Source organism: Chiroxiphia lanceolata, chromosome 5 (genome assembly GCF_009829145.1).
Source record: "Chiroxiphia lanceolata isolate bChiLan1 chromosome 5, bChiLan1.pri, whole genome shotgun sequence".
NCBI lineage: Eukaryota > Metazoa > Chordata > Aves > Passeriformes > Pipridae > Chiroxiphia > Chiroxiphia lanceolata.
The window spans coordinates 16,045,747-16,073,117 of NC_045641.1; the positions used below are offsets into that span (position 1 = coordinate 16,045,747).

Below are 27,371 nucleotides of genomic sequence, written 5' to 3' on the forward strand. Positions count from 1 at the left end.
GAGAGCTACTTACTGGGTTGATTTTTGGGATAGGGACAGGGCAGCATCTACTAGCAGAGTAATCCTCAGAGTAGTTATTTATCTGATAGATATTGCTGAGGGGAGATATCTGCTTCAAATGCATCTATTAGAGCTTTAGACAGCATTATGTGAAAACATGGTATTTAAGAACTAACAGTGTCTGATTTGCTTCAAGACTTTATGTAGATACTCATTCCTTTTTTAGAGCCACCAGCTCTCTTCTAGAAAGTCTCTTCTTTGGTGGTAAACAAAAATCAGCCTCAAGCAGTTTTTCTTGATATCAATAGGTGCTTGAATATTGTGGTTTGGTTTTTTTTTTTTTCCTTCTCTGTCTGAACAGGAGTACTGTTTAGGCAAAGAACAGAAGACTGAGAGGAAACAAAATAGCCCAGGGAGGGAATTCCCCAGAAAGCAATGGGGGAATGTGCCCACCTGTAAATACAGCAAGGGAGATTCAATTAAGTGAGTAACCAAGGGTTTCTAACTACAAATCTTTAAGCAATCCATTCTGGTGGCTAATCTGCTTTGCAGAGTATACATCACCAAAGGCTCAGAAGAACAGGTTGCACAAATATGCACCAGGAACTGCATAGGTATTTCTGTAGGGAAGCATTTTCTGTGGGGACTTTCCCTGATGTTACAAGGTCTATGGGGCAGCTGGGGTGAGTTGCTATCCCACCAGCTCAATTTCAGCAGCATTGAAACACTCATCTAGCATTTTTTCTTGCTGTCCAATCTCCCCTCTGCTAAAATACAACTGCTAAATATTAACATGAAAACTTATATTTGGTGGACTAAATTGAATAGTCATTCATAACATTTCACATTGCTACAGGAAACCATGAAGCTGCTTTTACAATTCTCCTTTAACAGCTGTTCTGTCAATGCTGCTATTATGGTAAAGTTTGTGAGTGGAAATACAGAGAGTTACCCAGCATTTTTTTAGTAATGTATCTTTACAACAGTGATAAAACTTTTATTCTCTCTATTGATTGTAAATAGTCAAACTTCTAGCAATCTACTCAAACCTTTAGCGCTAGCTTTACTGTGCAGTTAAAGTATACATACTAGGGCAATGGTTTCCAGCAAAATAAATGGGAAAAAAAATTCTGTATTTTGTTTTCCTAATTCTTCTTTTTAATATTTGTTTTACAGATGTTCTCTTTCATACCTTTCAGAATTTTGATTTTTTAATTTGCATCACTTCTGTTATTCTTTCAATATTTTTCCTGTATGAATAATTATTTTTCCCCTTGTATTTTTCCTGTTCTACACTACTGAAATACTAAAAAAAAAAAATTAAAATATATTAATTTTATTTATTGTTGGAGGATTCCTATGAAATAAGGCAGAAAATTGCACCTTTGGTGAACTAGCAAGAGCAAATCGCCATTTCAGACATGTAAGAGTCTTAAAGAAGCAAACATTTTTTGAAGACAACCTCACTGGCAATTTTGGTAGGTACATATTAGTAATCATTTATAAACAGTAGGAAATTGAATAAAAAAAATTGTTAATCCTCTCATTGCAGAGGATTTGAAAGGCATGACTGAAGAATGAATGCCCCACCCAGTTCTAATTAATGGGACTAGTCACTCATTAATTAAGAACATGCGTAAGCCTTTGCTAGATGTACATCATGTGCATGGCAGTGGGTAAGACAGAAGTCTGGGAAGACTGTTGCTTAATTCTGGACAGAATTATTTACTGCAACTTAAACATCAGTTAGAATCTACTATATTACTTAACTCTCCTGTTGAAAATTTGAAATAAGAGCAATGTCACTAATGCAAATAAAAATGATGAATTCCTATTGCTTATTTACTTCATAGGAATTAAGGTAGGAGTTCTAGGAAAATTAATTCTGTGTTTAGTTCTGGGCCCCTCACTAGAGGAAGGACATTGAGGTGCTGGAGCATGCCCAGAGAATGGCAATGGAGCTGATGAAGAGTCTGGAGCACAAGTCTCATGAGAAGCAGCTGCGGAAGCTGGGGCTGTTTAGCCTGGAGAAAAAGAGGCTCAGGGGAGACCTTATTACTCTCTACAAATACCTGAAAGAAGGTTGTAACCAGCTGGGGGTCAGTCTCTTCTTCCATGTAATAAGCAACAGGAAAAGAGGAAATAGATGAAGTGGCCTCAAGCTGAGGCCAAGATAATCTTTCAACTCCCTTCCAATACAAGTTTCTATTTTAGGACAAACTTCTTCATGGAAAGGTTGTCAAGCCTTGGAACAGGCTGCCCAAGGAAGTGGTTGGAGGCATTTAAAAGATCTCTGGATATGGACTTAGGGACATGGTTTAGTGGGGGACTTGGCAGTGCTGGTTTAAGAGTTGGACTTGATGGTCTTTAAGGTCTTTTCCAACCTAAACAGTTCTAAGATTCCATTATTCTAATACTTGAATTGCAAGACTGACATGTTTGTAGAAATTTCTGATTCCACACCACTCTCAGGACAATGGTGAGAAATTATGAGAAGCTCATGGGTCAAGCTAAGGACAGGGAGGTCCCTCAGCTGTTACAGCCAGGGCAAAACGAAGTCAACCTGGAGAAGATTAATTTAATTTATTGATAATTAATACCAGAGTAAGACAGAAATAGAAACAAATCTAAACCCATCACCTCCCCCCCATCTTCCTCTTTTCCTCAACTTTATTCCTGACTCTTCTACTGCCTCCTCCACCTTGAGCAGTGCAGGGGAATGGGAAACGGGGGTTCTAGTGAGTCCATAACACCTTATCTCACCCACTGCTTCCTCCTTCCTGAGGAGGGAAGGGTCCTCCATGGGCCATAGTTCCCACCAGAAATATCCTCTCTGTGGCTGCAGTTCCCATGCTCCAGCATGGGCTCTCCATGGGCTGCAACTTCTCTCAGGGCACACCCACCTGCTCGTGTGTGGTCCTCCATGGGCTGCAGGTGGATCTCTGCTTCCCATGGACCTCCATGGGCTGCAAGGGCACAGCTGCTTCACCATGGTCTTCACCATAGGCTGCAGGGGAATCTACTCTGGTGCCTGGAGCACCTCCTCCCCCTTCTTCACTGACCTTGGTGTCTGCAGGATGTTTATTTTCCCCTCACTCCTGTCACAACTGCTGAGCAGCATTTTTTACCTTTCTTAAATGTGCTATCATAGATGGGCTAGCAATGCCATCCATCAGCTCAGCTTTGGCCAGTTGCAGGTCCATCTTGGAGCTGGCTGGGGAACTGACTCGGACATGGGGGCAGCTTCTGCTGTCTTCTTCCAGAAGCCACCCTTGCAGCCTCCCTGGCTACCAAAACCTTGCCACGTAACACCAGTACACTTCAAAACCAGAAATCTTTACAATGCTGAAAATCATGTTTGCCTTCTGTGCCCATTGTTTATCTACAATGAACATGTTTTACTTCTGTAGTAATTATTGCAACAAAATTCTAAACCCACTATCTATTTACCACATACTATTTATAGTATAATACATATTTCATGCTTCTTAGAACAGCGGTTTCCTTTCACTTTTAGTAGTTTAGATTTTTCCACAATAATAACTCTAAATACCTGCATTATATCTAAATTCCTTTTCCTCCTTTGCATCTTTAGTTTAGCTTGGTAGAGTTGCTTAGTTTTAGCCCAAGTCCTGCTTCACTAGTCGCTTTCCTTCACTCTTAGTGTTTGTTCACACTCACAATTGCCACAGAGGTGTGGTCAACCCAAACAGAAGGTTATGAATTGCTCCACCTGGTTTGATCTGCCCACATTGGTTACACTGAGCACTCTACTGCCAGATTTCTGTCAAACAAAGTGAGGTATCTTTTTCAAATCAAGTTGTGAAAAGAAGAAAACCACTGTATTATCGTACAATGCTGTTTTATTTTTTCAATGAAATGCCCTAGCATCATAAACCAACACATTTTCTAATCTTGAAGCCAGCAAGATTGGGAAAAAAGAAAAATCAAAGTTGTTTTTCCTATACATAATTTCCATACTGAGACTACATTCAGAGAAAAAAAAAAACCCTAGAATTAAAATGTAAGCAGACATTACTTACACAGCTCTTAAAAATAAACTGGACATGTCATACAACTCACATATGGTGCTTTGCTAGTTTAATATGCTACAAATAGAATCATTCAAATGCAACTATGCAGCTTTTCTATTACCTAAGACTCTTAAATTTGATTATGTTGCAATACCTTTATTATTTACTTCACACTTCTTTACCATACTACAGAATGATATTTTCTCCTTGTTTTCTGGTGGCTTTTTCTCAGAAAGGGGATTTTCGGTATGGTGTTCTTTGGAAGCATGAAGCACTCAGTTTCAGATATTAAAATATTCAAAGCATTTCAGTATACATTCACTATAAGATTAAATCTCCATTTTTCAAGTAAGGGTCTCATGATTTGCTAGTAAACTAATGGAAAGGGCTGGTTTGTATTGACTCCTGTTCTCAGAGAGGAGAATGTGCCCTGGGAAAGCTGCAATGCCTCATAAACATCCTCACTGTTGGTAACCTGAGCGTGCACCATCATATCCTGCACAAGAATTACTGTAACTTGAAGTCTGGGTTCTCTCATAATATTCATGGATAAACCACAATAACTGTAGAAATTTTTTAACAAATGACACCTTAAAAAATATTTACATTTGTAGAATGGCATGATTTCATTTTCAATGGGCTTCTTAGTTTAAAAGTACTATTTCATTTATTAAACATGGCTTTAAAAATACAGTATACATAACACCTATGTTAAATGTCTGAAAAACATTAGATGAATCAGCATTTCAACTCACTGCATTAATATGGAAAGTAAATAGCAGTAGTTTTGGAAAGTATTCAAGTATTTCCCTGAAATACTATATAACAAAAAACAGATCCTAAACTTTGTATGATTGTACTTGAGGCAAATATAATTTGCAAATGCTTTTTGTCATATAGAGCAGTATGAATAATACTTGTAGCAAAGATATAGCACACGATTTTGATATTACACAAAACTGGAATGTAAATAACTTCAATAGAAAAAAATAGCCTGCCATTTATAACAGTTTTCAAGTGCTTCAGTAATAAAATGACCAATTGCTATGGCTTACACAGACCAAATATATGAGAAACATGAAACTAATACAAACTGGATGACAGATGTACCAATAAATATATATGAATACAGAATCATTAGCTGTTCAGATGCAAAAAACCCACAGATCTAGTAAGTTTTAAAGAGAACTTTAAAGAACACTTAAAAAAAAAAAGAAGAGAACAGGGGCTAACCTCTGATCCTCAAACAGGAATAAGCCTGTATAAGATGAGCAAAATTTAGCCCCAAGTTTAAACACAAAACATGTATGTGCCAAAATATACAAAACCATACACAATTTAAATAATCACTCCATAGCTCTATATGACAGTCCAATGTTTTTTGTAATAAAAACAAATTAGCACAGTGAATTAGTTGTTTATCAGATGCCAGTTTCTTCCCTTGACTTCACAAAACAAATTATTTTGTTTCATATTTAGTTAAATAAACACTGTTTCAAAGACTTTCCATCATCAAATCATATTTCTAGACTTTACATTTCAACACCTTATTTTGCAAAGACATTTTAACATATGGAGTAGAATGTCCAAAGAATTGTGTATTGAAGAGGGAAGCTTTTCATATGTTAATGTTAGATATTTAAAAAAAAAATAAAATTTGCTGGTGTTTGAGAAGTTATTTATGTTTTCCTTTGCCTGTGCCTTTCTGATATTATATAAATAGTACTGCAAGTTGCTTGCAAGATCACTGTGTGGTATTTGGTATCATCCAAACAGTCATAAAACCCTTTATAATCCCAAAAAGCATGATGCAAGGAAGCCTTCATAAAGAGAATATATAGGATGAGGTGTGACCTGTATGCAGTTGTGCTTTTATTTTTCAAAGTATTTGCACACTCTTATTACATAAAGCCAGGAATGTGTGTTTGAATTGCATTGATAAGTTGCAAGGTATTGTCAGAATTACAAAATGAAAGATATTAAAAAAAAACAAAACAGGATGCAAGTGACAACACTGTTGTCCAGCATTTAAACCACATGCAATGATATATCACTCCCAGCAGAAAACATCTTCTCAAACACTGAAAATATCTTGTCTTGATTCCAATGGAAAGTCCAATGTTTTATATCACTTAGATATTATTGCAACACAATTGCTAAATTAGCTTTCTAGAAAAGCACAGAGAATTTATCAGTCATCATGAATACATAGATATAGGCTAATCCTCTCTTTTCTAACATAACTTAGATTAACTTGCTCCAAGATATATTTTAATGATTACAATGGTTTTTAAAAAAATGACACAATGCAGTAAGACGTCTAAAACTATACTGAAGCCATAAAAAAAAATCTAGAAGTTTAAAATACTTGTCAATTTGACTAAAATGCATATTTACTCAATTTCCTTGAGCTTTTATTTTTTCTTCTCCCCACTGGAGGAACAATGTCTATAGTAATTGTTCAGCACTACTCTGACTGTAGGCAGCTTCATCTTTACAGTTTTCCTCGATTCCTCTTGCAAATAGTTTCATTAACTGGCAGTGAACCCTGAAAAATATGGAAATCAATTAGTAACAAATAAATGGGTACTACATATTTCATTCTAATTATTTAATTCAAATAATCCATTCATTTCAAGCAGTTGGACAAAGTTCCTTACTCCAGACTACAGAAACCACACTTCCATTCTTGATGCAATCCTCCCCTTCATGTATCCTCATTTACTACTCTTGTCCACACAAAAAGTTCTATGGCTACTTAGATGAGCTAATCTTTTACCACATACATTATTTAAAAAAGTCAGTTTTGAACTAAGTGATTATGTTTTAATGGAACACACGTGCATGTAAATATTATGGGTTTGGTTTCCTTTATTCTAAAAACAACAAACAAAAACAAGCAGCCCAAACTAATCCAAACAAAAAAACTCCCTTCAAATTTCACAAACTTCTTTTCTAATTTGATTATGTGCACAGCTGTAAAATTCTTTCATCATATACAAAGACTGGCTATAAGACTCTGTGCTATGTGTCAAAAAGCACTGAGGATACTCAGTATTTCTGTAAGACAAAGATGCTTACTTAAGCTTAATAGGAAAAGCTATTGCTCAGAGTAATGAGGCACTCCACTAATTCAAAAAGAATCCTCCCAACACCACCTTCACTTCAAGCACTTCAAGCACATAATATCAGTTCCTAAGCAGTAAGCATGACTTCAAAGGCAGGGCCATCTATCTCACTCAGACTGATCATTTACAACATATGTGGTTGCAGTATGCTTTGGAAAGGTAACAAAAAAATTTAAGTTTATTATCATAAGACTCAAATTTGCTATGCACAGGCACATTTTATGGATGTCTTTATGAGCATTTCTAAAATCAGTGAGAAGGCTTAATGTGTTCTGCTATATACAGAGAAAAATCAAAGCTTACCTCACTTCAATTGCTGAGCTATCCAGAGTTTCTCCATCACAATTCCAGGTGCTATTAACAATATTACAGCAACAGGCTGGATGATCTCTGCAGAACTGACCAAAACGTTTCTTTCCTATGTCCATGACATTGCTTTCATTGTCTTCTGAAAGCTTTGATGTAAATTGAAAACTCTTCACCCGATAAACATCTACAAATGGGAAGTCAAACTACAAAAAAAAAAAAATAAATAAAGCAAGTCAGGCAATTACAGTTAAATACACTTGATGTGTAAAGCAACTCAGCATGCAGCATTTTGTATTCAAGAAAAGTCTGTCCACTCCAGTTTTCCAGAGAAGGTTACCTGAGGCATAGTGTGATTTTTGGTTTTGAATAACTGCACAATTGAAAGACAGTAAAGCCAAAATGGAACCCTACTTCTCGATGGTCCTCCTCAAGCAGCTGCAATACTGCCACTTTACAGATAACCAGGTAACAGGTTCTGAGATTACAAGTAAATGGAGTATAAAAAATACTTAAAATAACATATCAGAAATATTATAACATGGTGTCAAAGTCAAAAAGGTTTAGATTGTATCTCTGCACCATCCTAAGGACCTGTTCAACTACAGTCCTTAAGACACATGGGTTTTTATGAAAGTCTTCTGTCTTTGCACTTGGAACAATGCCCAGAAGGTGAGAATTCCATGGCAGTGTGATCAAATCACAGAGCTGGGGTACATGAAAATAAGAATAGAGAGCAATATTATTAAATTCCAACAAAATAAAAATAATTTTAACTAGTTAATTCAGCTAGAAAAAGCAGGTCAATTAAAAGATTTATAACAGAGGCTGCAGATTTACACTACAATATTGTACAAATGCTTTAAAACAAGACTCATAAATTAAAAGGACAATCAAATTAGAGGGTTCCTCCACCTGCCCTGAAAGCAACTTAACTGATATGGACTTAAATATTTAGTAAGCTGTAATGAATAGAGACAGGTCATTTAGAAAAGGCAATGGAGTATGTCTCTGTGTGTCTATCGGAAGGGGATGGCAAGGAAGCAAAAGTGAACAAGAAACAGTTTACGCATAAACCAGTCTATATTGACATACAGTCACCTTTTTCTTCCTTTTTCTTTTCATATTTCCTTAAGTGTCTAAAAAGGATACTATTATGGTGGACACTAACCTGACATAAGGACATATGTACAACCCTGCACTTAATCTAAACTGCAAAACCAGCATAACTCAGAGAGAAACCTGAAGCATTGGAAAGGGAATGGCCATAGTGACAATCAGAAAAAGCAGAGTTGGAGGGACCTTCCCTCAACTTTTAACCATAGTCAAACTGTGAAGATGTCAAACTCCACACTTGGAACCAGTGGTCCATGGATATGTGGCTCACTGAGCACTGTGCTTGTCCAAAAAGCTCAGGTGCAAAAGCTGGCATCCATGGCTGCAGTCACCTCGACATGCTCTCACGTCTCAAGCCCAAGCAGAATGTAGTCCCTTGATAAATGTTATAGCCAGTTTGAAAGATAGCCAGAGATGGCTTCAAATGGTCGTAAATATCAAGGGAACAATGAGTGAGAATGAGTGAAGGGAAGAAGAGGAGACTGAGAACAGCAGGAAGAAGGTATATATATATATATATACACACACAATGTCCCAGGGACTGGTAATGAGGAAATAAAGGAAAAAGAATCTACGCTAATTCTTCTACAGAGCATCATAAACATGTGAGATTTGTTATTGCTTCTATGCACTAGATATGTCATTAGTCCATTGTTCAGTTAATTTCCAGAACATGTTAATGACACCAGGTTGTGACAAATATTAAATGTGTGTATTCACAGCCATAGCTCTGGTTTCAACAGATACAACAATCCAAAGCAGTGATGAATCTTCCCTTCTGACAGCTACAACATATGCAAGAAATAATTTTGAAGCTGAATGCATAAAGCTTGTAGACTGGTCACATATATGTAGTAAAATTCTGCTAAAAGCCTGCAGTTTACAATGAAACTGCAGTTCTGGTAACATTCTTCTAAATCACATTTTTATACAGTTTATAGAAGTGATTTATTATTCCTTACCTCATCTACCTCAGCTATGTCATGCTGTGAGTAGTTTTTCATGCCGTGAGTAGTTTTTCATGACAACTACATGGTGGCACAGTTGTGATAACTTTAAATATTGTCCAAACAGCAAATACACAGAAAATGTTACAAAACCAAATTCAATTAGCAAAAATGGAATTTTGTTAGAATGCTATGGCCAAAGACTTGACTTGGGTAAAATGTTTTGGACTGCCTTTTTTTTTTTATGATACACATGCTAAGATTATGTCACCCAAAAAGTACAAACTTTAAAAACCAACCAACCAAACCTGCTTAGTAGATGATATTTCTGTCATATAAGAATATCAATATTTACAACCTAGATGGACTCTGTAGAATTCACTGTCAAGGGGAATACACACCTGATCATCTTGGTTTGTATGTCTGACAAGATAACGTAGAAAATCAAATCTGGAGCATTTACGAACTAGAATGAGATCTGCTGAACCGTCTGCCAAATGAGCTGCTGGTGAAAGACCTTTTGGACTTCGTGGACAGGCACAGCTCATATTTACTGCATTGATGGCTAGAAATTTCCCTTTAATAACCTTCCACTCTTCTTCACCTTCTGAAACACATCAATAAAGACATGGATACAGGTTGTCAGTTGATCTATTCACAAGAACACTAAAAAGCGATCATTATTGGCAACTTAAAGTTTTTACTAGGTATATTCACATACTGTCAATGAATATCTAAAATAAACTACATTTGAAAAAAATATATATATTTTTCACATACCAACAGAGAAAGTTGCTTTCTCCCTTCCTAAACAAGGTAGAGGTTTTGAGGCATATGAACTGGTATGGACTTGGAAATCTAACATTTGGGGAACTTACAGTGGTTTTCAAGGCACTTTTTTGATGGGATTATAGATGATATATATTTATGCTATATATTCCATGTCCTGAAATTCTGGTATTCTTTACTGTCTCAGTTTTAGGAACTTTTACTTTAGAGGACCATTATTACAATTCTCTAGGTTATTTTGAACCTAAAGTCTACTATGCATTCATTTTGAATTGACCTGTTCCAAGGTCGAAAAAAAAAAAAAAGAAGAAGAAAAAAATTGTTTGCAAAGTATTCCATAGTTGGTCTTCATTCTTTGAACCTCTCTCGCTTCCTGGAATTTTTATTCATCGAAATTTCTTATTACCAACTCTTTAGTAACAGAACCAAGAAAAACAGAATTCCAGGAAAAAGAGAGTAAGACTATAATGTGACAATAGACTTGTCAACTTGAAAACTTTATTCTTTTTTCCATCTAGACTATCCTCTCTATCTCCTGAGAAACAAATCAGAAATAGCAACAAAAAAAAAATAGGCAGTTTTTAAATTCAACAGTTTCACATCATTTGCCACAGTGGTTTTTAGTATTGCTTGCTTTACTGCTGATCTTTTTATGTTGCTTTCAAACAGGACATTACCAAAAGAAATAATATCAATAAGATTCAAAACATGTATCTTAAGAGACATGAGAAAGACTTAAATGTTAGACTATAGAATGACTTTGTTCAGGCTGCAGGTAAATGACAAGACCCTGCTGTGAGATGAAGGTAAGTGAACAGAACATAAGAAACTACTGGAACTGGAAACAACAGGCATTTTCTGATACACAAACAACAAAATGAAAACAACACACTTTACTGATAAATCCATTTGTTGTTTATCTGAGAAGCACTAGCAATTTAGTTGTAAGTGTGTCTAGATACATATTAAGTTTTGAAGTATGTTCACTGTAATAAGTCTCCCTTAAAGTCTACTTAGAATAGAATGCTTATATATGTTACTGTAATAGATGGTTTTCACCTGCTGGAAAAATACCGTTCAGTATAAATTTCGGCATGTTACTCAAAAAAATCCTACACTGTTCAAATAAGAACAAAATCAGGGTATTTGTCATATTTTCAGTGACCAACTATTTTCATTTCTGTGGGGTGCATCGCTGTAACAGCACAAATTACTTGCTCAAACTATCTTTCCTACAATAGTGCAATCATAAGCAGGGAGTGCATAAACGGCACTCATTTCAACTGCCTATTGTGTACATATGCTCCAAGTTGCTGAAATCAGCATAAAGTACTAACATCCAACATTTACTTAGCACATGCACACACACTTCTGCACAATACAAGGAAATATGTTCAGTGACAGCCAATCAAGCACCCTTCTGAACTTAACTGAATCATACACAAACCAAGTAGGCACAGTGAAAGAATCAGCTAATATACCCTCCTGAGTAAAAAGCTTATCTGAGGTGGACATTTAAAAGTCTTTTTATTGCAAATCAAGAGTAGCTGATTGTATTGTTTGCTTACCACTACTGCACGGAGACTGGACTGCAAAGAAAGCCAGCTACCAGCAGTAATATGAATCTAAATAAACAATATCCTACATAATCAGCTGCTTAATATCATGTGCAATGTTGGCTAAAGCAGTCTTGATTGCTCACTAACTTGTAGTTTTCCAGTAGCTCCTTTGCTGGATGAAAGGCAACAAAATCACCAATTTAAAAAACAACCAACCAAACAAGCAAAACAACCCACCCAAACATAAAAAAAACCAAACCCCCCAGAAACAAAAGAAAAACGGTTGGCATTTTTTAACTACAGTTATTTCTCAAGAAGAAAAATTTTTTTTTCCTACCAAAAAAACTACTATCATATTTATATTATTATTCATACCAATTACTTATATTATGTAAAGCAATTTCTTTAGCTGAATCTGGGTATAGATTAAAACAAATCAAGACATATATCAATTTGGCCATCTCTTGACTGTATAAAAAATCTGATAGCAGTAATTGGGATGAAAGCACTATACATAAACACATGTAACAAGAATTCAAGTTGGCACAGAAATCTATATACAGTCTTTATGCTACCAATCAACCTCCACAATATGATGATACACTTTTTTGAGTCTAGAACCAAAAGAGATGTCTAGATGTCTAGAACCTGGCACAAATACAGTGCAAAATAACAATAATTATGAGACAGTCTAGGTCCTAAGGCCCGAGGACCAAATTTTTGTGTCACTGGGCTCTGAAAGAAGAAAAAAAAAAAGAGAGTAAAAGCAAAAACAAGCATCCACAGGAAGCCTGCCTACTATTTAAGAGCGGTTTATCCAAGAATATAAGCCAAGGCTGGAGGCAAAACTCAACCAACTGAATCTATATATCTTTCTCTAGCAAGGTCACAAGTGTATCAATATCAGTTCTTCCCATTAGGATGCAGCAGCCAGACATAAAGATATACAACTAGGAGGATTACTGCACAGAATTCAATATATTATCAGCTGTTTTAACAAAAGGAAAGAAAAATTATGCTCATTAAAAAAAAAGATCCACAGAGGTGTGCACAGGGGTTGGAATGGGGGCAAAAAAGCAACAAGGATAGCATAACTAGACAAAGAGAGAAATCTCATTTATCATTTATACTGAGATCGGTGGGATGTTGTACAGAAATACATAAGTCCACTAGATCAGTTATCAGTTGTCCAAGTTCACTACCTCAGTTATATTAAATAAACAGCTTTACATAGGGTGACTTTAACAAGCACAAATTTTAAATCCTGATTTATTCTAAAAGTTATCTTAATAAACCTTATCCATATCCCTCTATACCACCTCACAGTTTATCAGTTCAGTCCTTCTCACAGAAAGAAGAGAGTCCTACTTTTGCTAAAGAAAAGAAACACATTGAAATAGACAAGTAACTAGTGTAATTTTATCAGAATTTTCTGAGGTTTGGGTGGAGGAGACATCTCACATGTTTTTCACATACTTAGAATCATAGCATCATAGAATCATTTAGGTTGGAAAAGACCTCTAAGATCATCAAGCCCAACTGTCAACTCAGCATCACTGTGTTCACCCCTAATCCACACCCATGTTACTTCTGAACACTTCCAGGGATGGTGATTCCACCACTTCCCTGGGCTGCCTTTTCCAATGCTTGACAACCCTTTCTGTGAACAAACTTTTCATAATATCCAATCTAAAACTCCCCTGGTGCAACTTGAGGCCATTTCCTTTTCTCCAGGCTAAACACCCCCAGTTCTCTCAGCTGCTCCTCATCAGACTTGTGCTTCAGACTCTTCACCAGCTCTGTTCCCTTCTCCAGATGCACTCCAGCACCTCCATGTCTTTCTTGTAGTGAGGGCCCCAAAACTGAACATAGGATTTGAGGTGTGGCCTCACCAGTGCGGAGTACAAGAGGACGATGACACTTACCTACATGCATTTTCCTTAAAGAAACAATGGATTATCTAATAATTCAAAATGTTTTAAAAAACAAAATACACACACACTTGAACTGATATATTCTGAAAAAGAAAATAATTTGTATAATACTACAGCATTTTATTTTTTATGACAAATTACCTTCATGTTTTAATCCACAATCCTTGTGCTGTTCTGCCAGCTGTTGTTCACTTTTCTTGCAAATGTAACATCTGTGAACAAAAATACCATTCAGTTCCTGAAAAAAAACACTATTATTCATTTCACCTTTTTTGTTTTACCCATCCCCCCATCACAAGATGAAGTACAGCACTGACAACCCTGATGTGGCATGAATCACCATAACCCTGCAGGCAGTGCAGGTACTTAAGTACAGTGCTGAAGATTACTGGATGCCAGAGATAACAGCAGCAGAGAGCCATAAGACTGCATAGGTTGGAAAGGACCTCTGATGTGATCCAAACCTCTGCTAAAAGTTGGTCTTATAAGATCAAGGTGGTCAGTGCATTAGTCAAGTTTTGACAACCTACAAGGATAAAGTCCACAGACCTCTGGGCACGTTGTTCCAATATTTAACTGCTGTAACAGTTCTTTCAGGCAGAGCTGCCTACCAGCCAGTCCGTGCCCAGTCAATACTGCTGCATGGGACTATTCCACCCCAGGTACAGTTGTCTCCTGAACTTCAGGAGGTTCCTATCAGCCATTTCTTCAGCCCACCAAGGTCCCTTGGAACAGCAGCCCTGACTTTCAACATAAACCACTCCTCCCAATCTGGTGTCATCCATAAAACTGCTGAGAGCACACTTTCTGAAACTGTCCCAGTCATTAATAAAGACATTGCACAGTATTAGCCCCAGTATTGATCCCCAAGGGACACCATTAATAACTGCCTGTCAGCAGGACTTGGTATTCACAGCTTTTCTAGTAGTCTAGCCAGTTTATCACCCTACTCACTTACCTAGTCCACACCTCATCAATTTTGTTTTAAGAATACTACAGGAAACAGGATCAAAGGTCTTGCTAGAGCCTTGCTGAAGTCAAGGTATGTAACATCCACTGTCTCCCCTTCATCCATGGACCTGTATGGCCTGGGAGCAGACTACATCAGTGAAAAGTGGGGTAAAGGAGTAATTTTGCAGCCTTTTCCATGTATCTTATCACTGTGCTCCTCACACCGCTAAGTAGCAGGTCCATAATTCCTTTACCCTTCTGTTATAATTGGTATACTTGATATACTTAAATAATCCCTTCACATCCCTCCCTGATTTCAACTCCACCTGAGCTTTGGCTTTCTCAATTTCACTTCTGCATGTTTAAGCAATGTCTTTTGCGTTCTTCCAAAGTAACCCATTCTACTTTCACCTTCTCTTTACTACTCAGCTCATTGCTCATCACATTGCTTTCCTATTCAAGTTTCTGCATATCAGAATGGATTATTCTTGTGCTTTGAGGAGGTACCAACTAACTCTTGTGTGCCTCTTTGTCCTCTAGGGCAGTCTCCCATAAAATCTTACCAAGATTCTCAAACAAACCAAAATCTGCTCTCCTAAAGTTCGGGGTTGCAGTTCTAGTTTTTGTCTTGCTTACTTCTCTCAGGATTTTAAACTCTACCATGTATAAAATCCCCTGCAAAGCACCAGGCACTCTTTATTCCCTTACTGACATCTGGATGACAGCTTTCTCCATCTGGAGCTTTTCCATCCATCTGATGGATCGGAATAGTTGCTCCAGCTAATACTAGGGACTGTGATCTGTAGCATGTCACAGCACTAGCACAGCAGTCTCATCAGGTTCCATGTCATTTCTGGACAAAGTTTCTGGCTCCTCTGTATCCTGCTGTGCTGTTGGCTGCTGTGACAACTACTTTATCTCTGATAGCTAAATTCATATATAAAGAAGAAATACTAGTGCATAACTTCAAGCAGGTGAAAGCAAAGAGAAATGATGGAACACTGAAAGATTAAGGTAGGCCCCCTGACTGAAGAAACAAGTGAAGAATATCACACAGAATATACAGCATCATAGTAGTTGTATAAATAGGCTGATTCCTGAGAGGACTTGTTCTCAGGACAAGCCACGCCAGATGTTATCATGGTACTAAAACAATTACTAAAATTGCCAGATCCAATTACAATATGAACACTTGAGAAGTTTTGAATTATTATTTCCATTTGTAGAAGCTATGGGGCATTCAGACTTAATTTCTTAACACAGCATAGCACCCTCAGCATCTTGTAACTGGGTCCTGTGCTGTTATACTTTGATTCACTTAAATTTGAGGGAGGAGGAGAACCAGCTAACAAAATTTTATTATACTTTTGTTTAATGAGCTGATAAAGTGTGTTCTTTTTAATGAGTCAATACTTTTTTTTAAAAGCTTGTCTCTTTCAGAGCAAGCATTTTGATATTAAAAGCAACACTTTAGTGACCTCTATTTATGGACAGACCTTTTAAAATAGTTCACGCCAAATATCCAGAACTAAACATTAGCCTACCCTGTTCTGCAACTATCTTTATCTCGTGGAGATCCCAGTGTATGTTTTGCTGGTTGATAAGCAATTGTTCCTTCATAATAATGATGAGAAAGAAAAGTCTTGAAGCCTAAAACAAAAAAGGTATTACGAAGTGTATTATAAATCCACATTGCAAACATCTCTGCATACATTCCTTGATTGCTCCTTTCTTTCCTTTTCTAAGGACTGCAAAACAATAGTTGCCCTCCTCAAATTCAGAGCTCTTTGTCATATGTTGTTTTAGACTGTAAAGAACAAGGAACCACACCACCCCAACTTTTTAACATTTGCCCAAAGTGCCATTACTTCATTTGACATCTTTAAAAGCCAACTAAAAAATGTAGCCACTGCTGAATCTTAAACTGGCCTACACTAAAATTCTCCTCATGCATCTTCTTTCAATAACACAAGATAAATCAAAGAAGGCAAAAAATATTTTCCACTAGCAAAGGATTTATCCAAATATTAGCTAACAAGTCTAAATCACTTATCTCTCTATAATCAGTGCTAGATGAAGGGCAAAATTAAAAATTCATTCCATCAGCTGAATGTCTAAGACAGAGGAGTGTCTATCTCCCTCTAAGTGACTGAAAGTCCAAATGATTAGGACAGAGAAGTAACTAACTACTTTTTAGGCAGTTATCACTAGGTGGCACATATTCAACACAACTTTAATGAGCCCACTGTCAATGTTAACCCTAAAGTTACAGAGCTTTATATGATGTGATCCAATGTGCTTGGTACCAAAAGGAGTTTAAAATCAGGTTCGGCCTGTTTCTGATGTTTAACAGCTTCAGAGAAGGTTGGTTTGGAGAGAATAAATTAACTGCTCCAATATGTTTACATGCTGACAAAATAACAATTACACAAGTTACCTGAGTAGTCATATCTCATCGGACCCATCCACCGCTTCTTTTCACTATCTTTTAATATATCTCCATAAAAACCATAACCCAGCAAGGATACAGAGTATTTCAAAAACATGTTGTTGTGATGTACAGAAGAGACATCCAGAGGTTGACAGTCACCTATGAAGATTATAAGTGCAAGGTTCTATTGACATTTTATTTGCAACTGCAAACATAATACTAAATTTAACATTGCAAAATCTTTAACAATAAAAATACATGTTGTATTTGTGTCACATATGCATGTGTCACATATGCATGCACTTCTTATTCATGCAGAAAAGGAAAAACAATTTTTTAATTAATACTAACTTAATCTCATACTTTAAAAAGTATTAAGCACTAAGTGAGAAGAAAGGGCTTAGTATGCTAAAAATATATAATGAAGAATTTACACTCATTTACCCTGTAGCAGTAGGAGGGGATAGAGCCATAGAACCATTTAGATTGGAAAAGACCTTTAAGATCATCAAGTACAACTTAGTTAACCCAGCACCGCCAAGTCCACCACTAAACCATGTCTCTAAGTGGCATATCTACACATCTTCTAAAGACCTCCAGGGATGACGACTCAGCCACTTCCATGGGCACTCTGTATCAATGCTTGACAACCCTTTCCCTGAGCAGATCGATGCAGTATCTTCTGTACATCTCCTGGATACTACTTAAACCTCTATGTCATACTATCAGAGGATAATTCCAGCTAGAAGGGGTCTTAGGAGGTTCCTCATCAAACCTCCCACTCAAAGTAGGTTCAGCTACGAGGTCAGATCTGGTCACTCAGGGATTATCCAATCCTGAAAATCCCTACAAACAAAGAGTACACCACTTCTCTGATGTCCTCATAGTGTAAGCCTTGGAGTGGTGGGCGTTGGGGCAGGGTGGGGTGGGTAGAGGGCAGTGGAGGGGGTGTTGTTGCTTTGCTTGTTTGATATTTTGGTTTTTTTCTTTTGCAGGACCAGATGATCCACTGTGACCAGATGATCCCTTTCAACCTGACCCACTCTGTGATTCTGTGACTTAATAACTAAAATACTACAACAGTATAATACTAAAGGCACTCTCCAATCCTAATCCAATGGCCTAAACTCTACAGATGCTGGGCAGAGTTAGCCATACATTAGAGAAGCACAAGTGTAAACCTTGGCAACACCAGAACCTAAAATTGCAACTGTGAAACACTCACTAACAAGTGATAATGAACTAATTGCCATTTGGAAATTCTCTCCTTTACACTTACAGATCATCATTAAAACTGAATACCACCTTGCATAATTTTTCAAATTCAGTATTAAGAACTAGATGACCATGTTTCTTCAGTATATGGCAGACAGGATGGACATCACAAATCACAATGCACTGAATATGCCAAGCTGTCTCTTTTAGCCCCTGTGCAGTTCAGGGATTCCATTACCAGGGGACTTTGAGAGTGGCAATGTCAGCATTCCTGCTTACAACAACATACTCAAAGAGCTTTGAAGATCAGTTTTCTTCCCTAGTTGCTCCTGAAATATATGACTTACACATGGTAAAAAAAATGGGAATTATCAGCTAATTCCAGTCAAGCAGAAGCCATGCTTCTAACTTGGCATGGGAACATTGAATTGCACAGGACAATTGGACAACCAGGACAAAATACAACTACTCAAGTGCATATGCACTTGAATAGCTTTCTCTAAGACAGATATACATATCTAGAGAGTCCAACAAATGATACTGCTTAATGCATTTTACTATTTTCAAAAGAATGCCATAATGCAGGAAAACTTTAGCACCAAAGTTTCACAATGTTATAATCCCTTGAAAACAATGAGTTACTATACAGAAAGCAATTAATTTTTAACCTCCTGTATTCCACACTGGGGACTTAAATCCTAGACAAAAACTTCATATTTCAACTCAGCCATTATGTTCAAACTATATTTCACACACATATAGAAAGAACTAAATGAAATTAGCATTTTGGGCTATTTTCATCATTTTCATAACAAAACAGCAAACTATGACCACCCACCGACAATAATATGAAGAGCTGATGTTACTGGATCAGAAATGCCAACAGTTGAATAGCATATGCAATCTGTTGATCCTGAAAAACAAAAAACTAGAGATCAGTTTGTATATTTGCAAAACAAGTATTATGGGCATGGTCCTCCAAAATAAAAGCATTACGTTCCTTTGGTTTGCCCCTTTCTATTTTACAGAACAAAGATACAAACATTATTATTTAAGTTGTAACATTTTCTCCCCAATGAGTACAAGTTATCTCTCTCCATACAAATAACAAACATTTTCACAATATAAGCAATAAATATATAGCAGTTAGTGAAGGGAAGTAAGTTAATTCATATGGAATATTTCAGGATTATATTATAGCTTTTATATCAATTAAGGCAGGCATACACTGATTCTCCTTTGCTTATGATTTCTTGCTCATTGAGATCTCATGAAAAGAAGAGAGGTTGACTGGTCTCCTGTTTTTTGTGGTACTGATCTAAATTCCAGGATGTCAACATCCTCTCCTCCTTCAGTCTTAAACCAGAAACTTTTGCCCAGTTCTATTATTTGAAAATTAGTAAATACTTGCTTTCAGGAATTAGTCTAGATAGGGGAGCAAAATGGATAGAGATGTACCTTTACAGTCTTGATGCAAAATACCTACAAGAAGAAAGGGGGGAAGCTTTAGGTTTCACCTATGTGCTGTTTAGAAATGGACAATTCTCTCTGAGCCCTATAAAAAACAAGAGCCTAACACAGGGATCTAGTTTCTACTCTGGAGCAGGGACTTGGAAGTCAGGTCCAGACATGCAGAAGCATATTTGTTGTAGCATGTAACTCCAAATTTGTCTTATATTTTCCCCCATCACTTTCATGAAATTGAATTCCATCAAAGTCAAGGCCAGATATCTGCAAAGAAAAACTTACTTCGTCCATATTGATATTGTCAGATTTGCTACCAATACACTAGCTGAAGAGCAGCTCAGATACAGAGTACTTAATTTCTGAGGCCTGATCAAATTGAAACAGAAACTAAAACTGGAGGAATGAGCAATTGCTATTTAAAAGCCACTTTTGGTTCTTTTTCACTTCAAAAACAGGGCACATGCAGTCAATAGGAGCAAAGACAATCCTTTTCCCTCCAATTCACTTCTCAGAAAATGGATAACGCTTCCCCTGCCTTGAATGGCACCAAGTAAACACTATGCAGAAATCTGCCACAGTGAACAAGAAGCAGCTCCATGAGCCAATTAAAGAGAATTTATATATAACAAAACTGCAGAACAAAAGAAACAGTGTGACTAAATAAATCTCTCGCTACAAGGCTGAGGTTCAAGATGGTGCAAGTGTACTATTACAGGCACATGCCATTGCACAGGAAACAGGACTCCAATTTCACTCAATACCGTAATAGACAAGGTACACAGATGATGATCTCATGTCACATTTAGAGTTTTATAGCAAAAAATATTAAGCAGCATTTGGAAACTGAAGCTATACTTTACTGCCAAGTTTTTCAGTTTCATTCTGCCTCCTAATTTGTGAATTTCAATTAGGCAGAAATAAAATTCTCACTACTTTTGAAAAGAAAAACAAACAAAAAAAAATTAGCCAGTGAGAGATCTGACCAGAACTTTTACTGTTGAATGTACAAGCCTAACACTTAATCCAACCTTTCTCATTTCTTTCAGATCTGTGTGCATTCTGCTCCTAGAATTACCTTAATCACATTTGTCTTGATGTAAACAGAGCTTTCAAGTAGTATTACACTACAGGTGGGAGGAGAAGAGGGTAATTCATGAAAGCTACATTTCGACACCAGAGGCTTATCTCCCTGTGATTTTCTGTAGTCATTAAAAAGTGATTCATCTGTTTGGCAATTACATAGAATTTATTTTCATTTCTATTCATTAAGTAGCAAGGAAAGGCTAAAATTAAAACTGAAGTCTTAAATTAATTCTGAGAATCTAAAATGGGAGACTGGGGAAGACATCAACACTTTTTACCAAGTGTCAAATCATCCCTCTGCCTCAGACATGACAGAGGACTATCAACTACAAACAGTAAATGTTTTTTTTCTCTCTCAGAGCTCATAGTATGGAGCAACAAAACCAGTGACACACTTACATGGAGGTAAGTATGGCATTCCTTATATACCTGCCAAGAGAACAAAACATCACACCTAGCATGAACCTAATGGACTAGTTTAAAGGTCACAAAAATGTTCATGATGACTAAGGATTTGAATCTTTTTGAATACTTTTTATCCAAACAAGAATTCTAGACCATTAGGTGGGTCTTCAACAGATGTGGAATCTATAGCTGCTGAAACAGCACTCAGAAGAGATGCACACACAAACCCCACCAAAATCTGGCTTATTTCATCAGTATATGTCTAATATGAAAAACAAGATTAGAATGCAAATACACCTTGAATAATATTCCTTGATTAATAGTTTAGGATTGCCAGAGCACACAGTTTGGGCAAGAAGTTTTCACAGAGTGTGACTCTTGACTAGTGTTAGGCAGTGGCAGCTTTATGCTCTGGTTAAACCAACAGAAAAACTCTGACATGCTCTGCCAGCTTTTCTTTGGGGATTTTTAATGGCAACAGCCTGAATGAAGGAAAATAAAAGAGGTTTTTATGGGCTGCACAGAACTACATGTAAATGTGAAGAAAGTAGTTGGACTGCTTGCTAACTGGGCCTTAATTCACTTAAAAAAACATCTTCGGTATAGAAACTAATTTTTACATTGGTGTGCTAGTAGAGAAGAAAATCAGCATGCAAAGGAATGATTGTGAGGTTAAGACACTTATACATAGCTATATGTGTGCATGTAACACAGCAGACAATAAATATGTCAAAGCTTCCATTCTGGTCAAGGACATCTTGTCAAGAATAGCTGATGGCAGCTTAAGCTTGATTCACACAGAGGCCTCACAGGGAGGGCCTTAGGAAGCAAGACATCTGCATATGACAGGCAGATGCAACAGCAGATCAACAGGCTCTACTGACCATATTGATCAGAAGCCCCCTGGCTGTAACATGAGTTTAGATGTCTATCTCACTTGCAGACACCAAATGCAAACATGAAAATTTGAGTCTCAAGTTCAAACTGAAACTCACCCTAAGGAGATTAACTCCATTACCTAAAATGCCACCATCCACCAGTGTTCAAGTGCTGCAGATTACTCTGCTTGGCTTCCAACTGCTACTCTAGTACAATAACTGTCTTGCATAGGGCTAGCACATTTCAATGATGCTGGCACCTTGCCATCATATGTAGGTAGCGGAATATCTGAATTCTCCCAGCTAAAGAAAGCTCTCATGCCAGATATTTTGGTGTTAGGAGCTTACTGAAAACATGAAGCCTGACCAAACCTGACAGAGTTCAAGCAGCATTTGGATGATACTCTCAGGCTCATGGCATGCCTCTTGGGGATGGTCCTGTGCAGGGCCAGGAGTTGGACTCGATAATCCTTGTGGATCCCTTCCAACTCAGCACATTCTGTGATTCTGTGAAGTATGCAGGGGGCACATTAACTTGTTTGTGTTAAAGTATAATTATTTTGAATCTTTACCAGACTTTATACATTTTCCTTGAAGTCTGTTTATTATTAGAAGGTATCTTACAGCCATATAGTTGTTATACAGGCAATTTCTTCTACGTTCTTTCCCTCCCCAAATATGAAAAATGAAATTTTTTATATAAATACATTTAGTGACTTAAAAATTATCAAAGAAATCCTTCCTTTTAATTAATCACAAAAAGGAATGATCAAGATATATATTTAAATTAGTAAAGAGCACGTACTCCCCATAAAATGTTTTTGCTAAAGCAATATTAAGGAAAGCAAAGTGATGGACTGCACCACACAGAATGTAGTACAGCTAAATCACTAGATTTCCCCTTTACATGTGAATATTGCTGGATATTTGTGAGTAGACAAGTCATGCAGACGTGCTCAGACACCAAGTCACAAGCTTTAAATTGGTCATAGAACCACCAAAGTGTTAAGCAAAACCAGATGATTTCCTCGTTGTATGGGAGAGTTCATGCCATTGATTCTGTGGACTAACAAAAAAAAAAGTCAAAGTGCTAGAATTAATCATCTGAAATATGATTAGACTACTAACTCACAACTAGGTTTTCTTAAACCAAAACACACACGTGGTGTAGGTGATAAATATTTATTTTTATGCTTTTATTGATGGAAAATGAAACAAATTACAAACTGGAAGTACTAAACTAAGCAGGTGACAGAAGCAAGTCAGCTAGATGCTGATCCTATGGAAAATAGTGAATTTAACAGAGAAACAGAAATACTTTTAGAGCTCATGAGCACTGCTCCATGAGTTATTCTTGAAAAGGGCAGGTGCTCCCACATCATACACAGAATCCTCAGACAAATCAGTATGAGAACAAGATTCTGTACTGAAAACAGGACGAATAGCAACTTCAGTGGGGTTCCCACACGTGTGCAGTATTTTTGTGAAGTCATAGACAAAATGTCAAGTGAGTCACACTAATGACAGAGTAACCGCACGTTCTTGGGTCAAACAGCATTTAGCGTTTTGAAAAAATCTACAAAGTGACTTTTCTGGGAAGTGAGTTTTAAATGACAAGGACTTGGCACATTCAAAAATAAGGGGAGAAGCTACTGTTACGGGGACAGATGAATGGCCTGGGCTTACACTTATATTACTACTCAAAGCTTTATACACCTTACTTTCTGCATCCAGAGACTGAGAAATCAAGTTTAACATCTGCAGAACAACAGACTGGCTTAAAAAGAAAGAGTTCAGAAGGATTTTGGTCTGGGATTTCTTGATAGATAATCACTTCAGCCTAAGTTCAGTAACACAGTATAATGAAAATGGATTAATCCAATAATGGCAAATTTAAGAGATGAAATTAATATCACAAGAATAAGTAATCTTGACTTAGTTGTCTCCACAGCAGGCCCACTACATTAAATGCAGTATTTAGCTCTAAGACTGCCATTTCAAGATGTATAATGGATTTAAAATGCTGAAGGAGGAGCATAAAACATTACACTTCAGATTTCAAAGATACACTGACCTATGAAATGAGATGCTAACTAAACAGCAAAGATCATTAAATATTACAAATGTAACTGAGAAGGCTGTGGACATATCACTTGGAGTAATTTTAAAAAAAAAGATAGCTTTTATTGCTATGCTATAGCACATTTTTCAAGAGAATTTTTACACTCTACATGACAGCAATATGAGTCCAGTCATCCTTCATTATTTGACTTGAATCTGTTTTTTAAGTTTGTGAATGATCCTCCACCATTTTTCTACACTCCCTTCACACAGGAAGCCTGTGCCATCTTTAGCATTCTTAACTTCTATAGTTACACAACATGCAGATTATAATCATACTGCATGCTTCAATCCTAGACATTAGGATTGACCACCAACGTTAGAGTTGACCACAAAAAAAAATGAGAGTGATCTGGACACACTAGGAGCCTAAAATCACTGTAGTTATTAACTCATGCCTACACTTTATTCAATCTTCTCTACTGCTTGGAAGAATTTTTCCCCTATCCCCAGGGTAGGCTGCAGATTTGGGTTTTGGAATAAATGTATTATAATATTATTTTGTATTATTTTGGAATAAATACTATTATGTCACAGCACAGAATAAAGTGGGATGGTTTTTTTATACCTGCTGAGATCATTAGAGTATTTAATCTAGTAAATTCTTTTTAACTAAAGAGTCCTCTGACAGCAATTGACAGCTTTGTCCTCCTAATCTGTGCCAAGTTTAATAAGAACAACAAATTACTTTGGCTTACTCCAGACAGAGGGTATAGTTGCAATACTAAAACATTTGGATGAAACCTCACTGTTCCATGGTGTAACAGAAATGATTCTCTGTTTTTAAATTCTATGGAGACACACTACTACTTTGAATGCAGTGAGACTCCATGGCTGAACATGCTTTTAAGGCTAGGAAGACATAACTAGCTTTTAAGGCTGGGAGGAAGAAATAACCAAACAGAGGTTTTCATAGGTGTGCTATAACCTCTAACTACTCTTAACAGCAAATCCGTTTACAACAGCAATCAATCAATTTCCACTGGCAGATTTAAAGAATGGCTGCAACTGAGAGAAATTCAGAAGTTAAAACTGCTATTTGAGTAGAAGCCTTTTATTCATATCAATAAAAACACAAGCTATTTCATAAAAATGTTCCCTAAAGCATAAAAAAATCACTGAGTAAACTATCTCCATGTATCAGAAGACACACAGAGCTTTAGATTTTAATCTCTAAACTATGGATAGTGTTTGTTTTCAATATCTATTAATGAGCTCTTAGGATTTTTAAATAAAGGTGGGTTATAAAGACCTAGAAAGAACATAATGGATTAAGTTTTTCTAGATGGATAATTTATATTTTGTTATTACTTTTGGCGTGCTGTATTTCAGGACTATCAGTTTAGTTTAAAAAAAAAAGTCCTTTTAAGAATTTCACTTATTTTTGGAACAGACTTCTTGCACTAGTGATGGAACTAAGGTATCTGTTGGGGTCAATACATAGCTAGAACTCCATTATATCAAGCAAAGATGAACCAAGAACAGCTTCACCAAGAGCTGAAAAAAAATCAAAACAAAAAAACAACTCTTGATGCTTTCATACTCAGTTTAAAGTCTCTGTAATGTCTAGATGTGTTAAGAAAGGGTTAAGATTTGTTCAGTGATTTGACTACTTTTTTCAGTAAATAAGCACCTTCCCATATATACAGTAATGGATCATTCTAAATATTGTACAATATACAAGCAGATCAAGATATATATTATCTTCTCCCAAAAAATGAATTAATAGAACTCTAAGACCAGCTTCCTTCTACACCACTATAAATAATTTTTGAGGGATTTGAATAATGACTTGGAGAAAATATTTGAATTATAGCACTGACTGTACCTCATGTTAGTTCAAGGAATAGAACATACAGTATACCTTCAGATAGCAAAAGCGTACAATGGAAAAACACAACAAACAAAACATTAAAATGTGTAAGAGAAGAAAGTGACTTGATACATGTTAACAAAATTAAAACATCAGCGAATCTCATACTTTTTGGGTGTAATTGGAAAAAAAATGCATTAAGAAATTGTTGAAAAAGCAAGGTTAGTCTTTCCTAAGGATAAAGAAATAACTCTTAATATTGAGGTTCTGTTTTTTCAATTGTATCTTTTTATGGTCACATTATCACCAGAAGGCAAAATCTTCTGAAAATAATCATGTAAGCAAAAAATCTTTAGTTCAAGAAATTTTCCCAAATAAGAAAAGGAAGAAAAGAACACTTCAAATTCTCTCCTTGTGAGTTTTGTTACACAAACTGACTTTAATACAAAGCTTTAACAAATAAAACCAGAATATACTTAAATACAGTAATTCTGTTATACAGAACCCTTAATGTGCTAGCCAACAAGGAGAGTGCAAAACCATAAGGGGATATTCACATTGCAATTTTTAGATAACTAACATTTATTGTACTGCAAGCAGAAAAGATTAAGCTTCTTCCAAGCAACAATTCAGATCATTTGGATTTGGACACATTCTTCTCAAAGATGTAAGGAGCGTAACATTAGTCACCTAAAGCCACACTCACTTCATTTGGTGTATTTTTACAACCTGTGCTAAATTTTCTCAGAAAACTTTATTTTAATTCTAATCAGAAGCTCACAATGTTTACTTCACATCCCAGTTCTTTATTTCAAAGCTCAAGCATCAGACAAGAAAAAGAGAACAACAGAGAAAAGACACTGAACTGTCCATCTGTCTCTCTACAGAGACCTCAAAATTAAAGAGTTGTTAAACAGATGCAACACTCAGTCCAGGAAGAGAGAGTCATCTTGTAAGTCCCCTTTTGAAGGAACCTTTGAGGACCAAATGAGTAGGGTGAAGTAACACCTGGGACACTAGATGTAAAACAGCAAAACTGATCCAAAGAGTACCTTCACTGTCAATAAAAATAACAGTAATAAAATCACTAAAGACCTCAATTTGAAGAATGAGTTCTCTCAAATGACAGTAGTCAGGATGGCCTGAAAAAGTGGCTGACATGGAGAACTGTGAATGTATAGCACCTCTGAAAAT

General features: G+C 36.5%; 1 protein-coding gene across 4 annotated transcripts in view; it reads right to left on the reverse strand.

Annotated features, from left to right (window-relative positions):
• Positions 1-3,845: 3,845 nt before the first annotated feature.
• Positions 3,846-27,371, reverse strand: part of CERK (ceramide kinase) — a 41,622-nt gene continuing 18,096 nt past the window's right edge. For all 4 annotated transcript variants that reach the window (XM_032688443.1, XM_032688444.1, XM_032688445.1 and 1 more), the window contains exons 7-13: positions 19,249-19,323; positions 17,202-17,354; positions 16,309-16,414; positions 13,955-14,025; positions 9,933-10,138; positions 7,466-7,674; positions 3,846-6,582 (exon numbers count right to left, since the gene is read on the reverse strand). In XM_032688443.1, the coding sequence (XP_032544334.1) occupies positions 6,483-6,582; positions 7,466-7,674; positions 9,933-10,138; positions 13,955-14,025; positions 16,309-16,414; positions 17,202-17,354; positions 19,249-19,323 (920 nt within the window). In that variant the 3' untranslated portion in view covers positions 3,846-6,482. The remainder of the gene's footprint in view (positions 6,583-7,465; positions 7,675-9,932; positions 10,139-13,954; positions 14,026-16,308; positions 16,415-17,201; positions 17,355-19,248; positions 19,324-27,371) is intronic.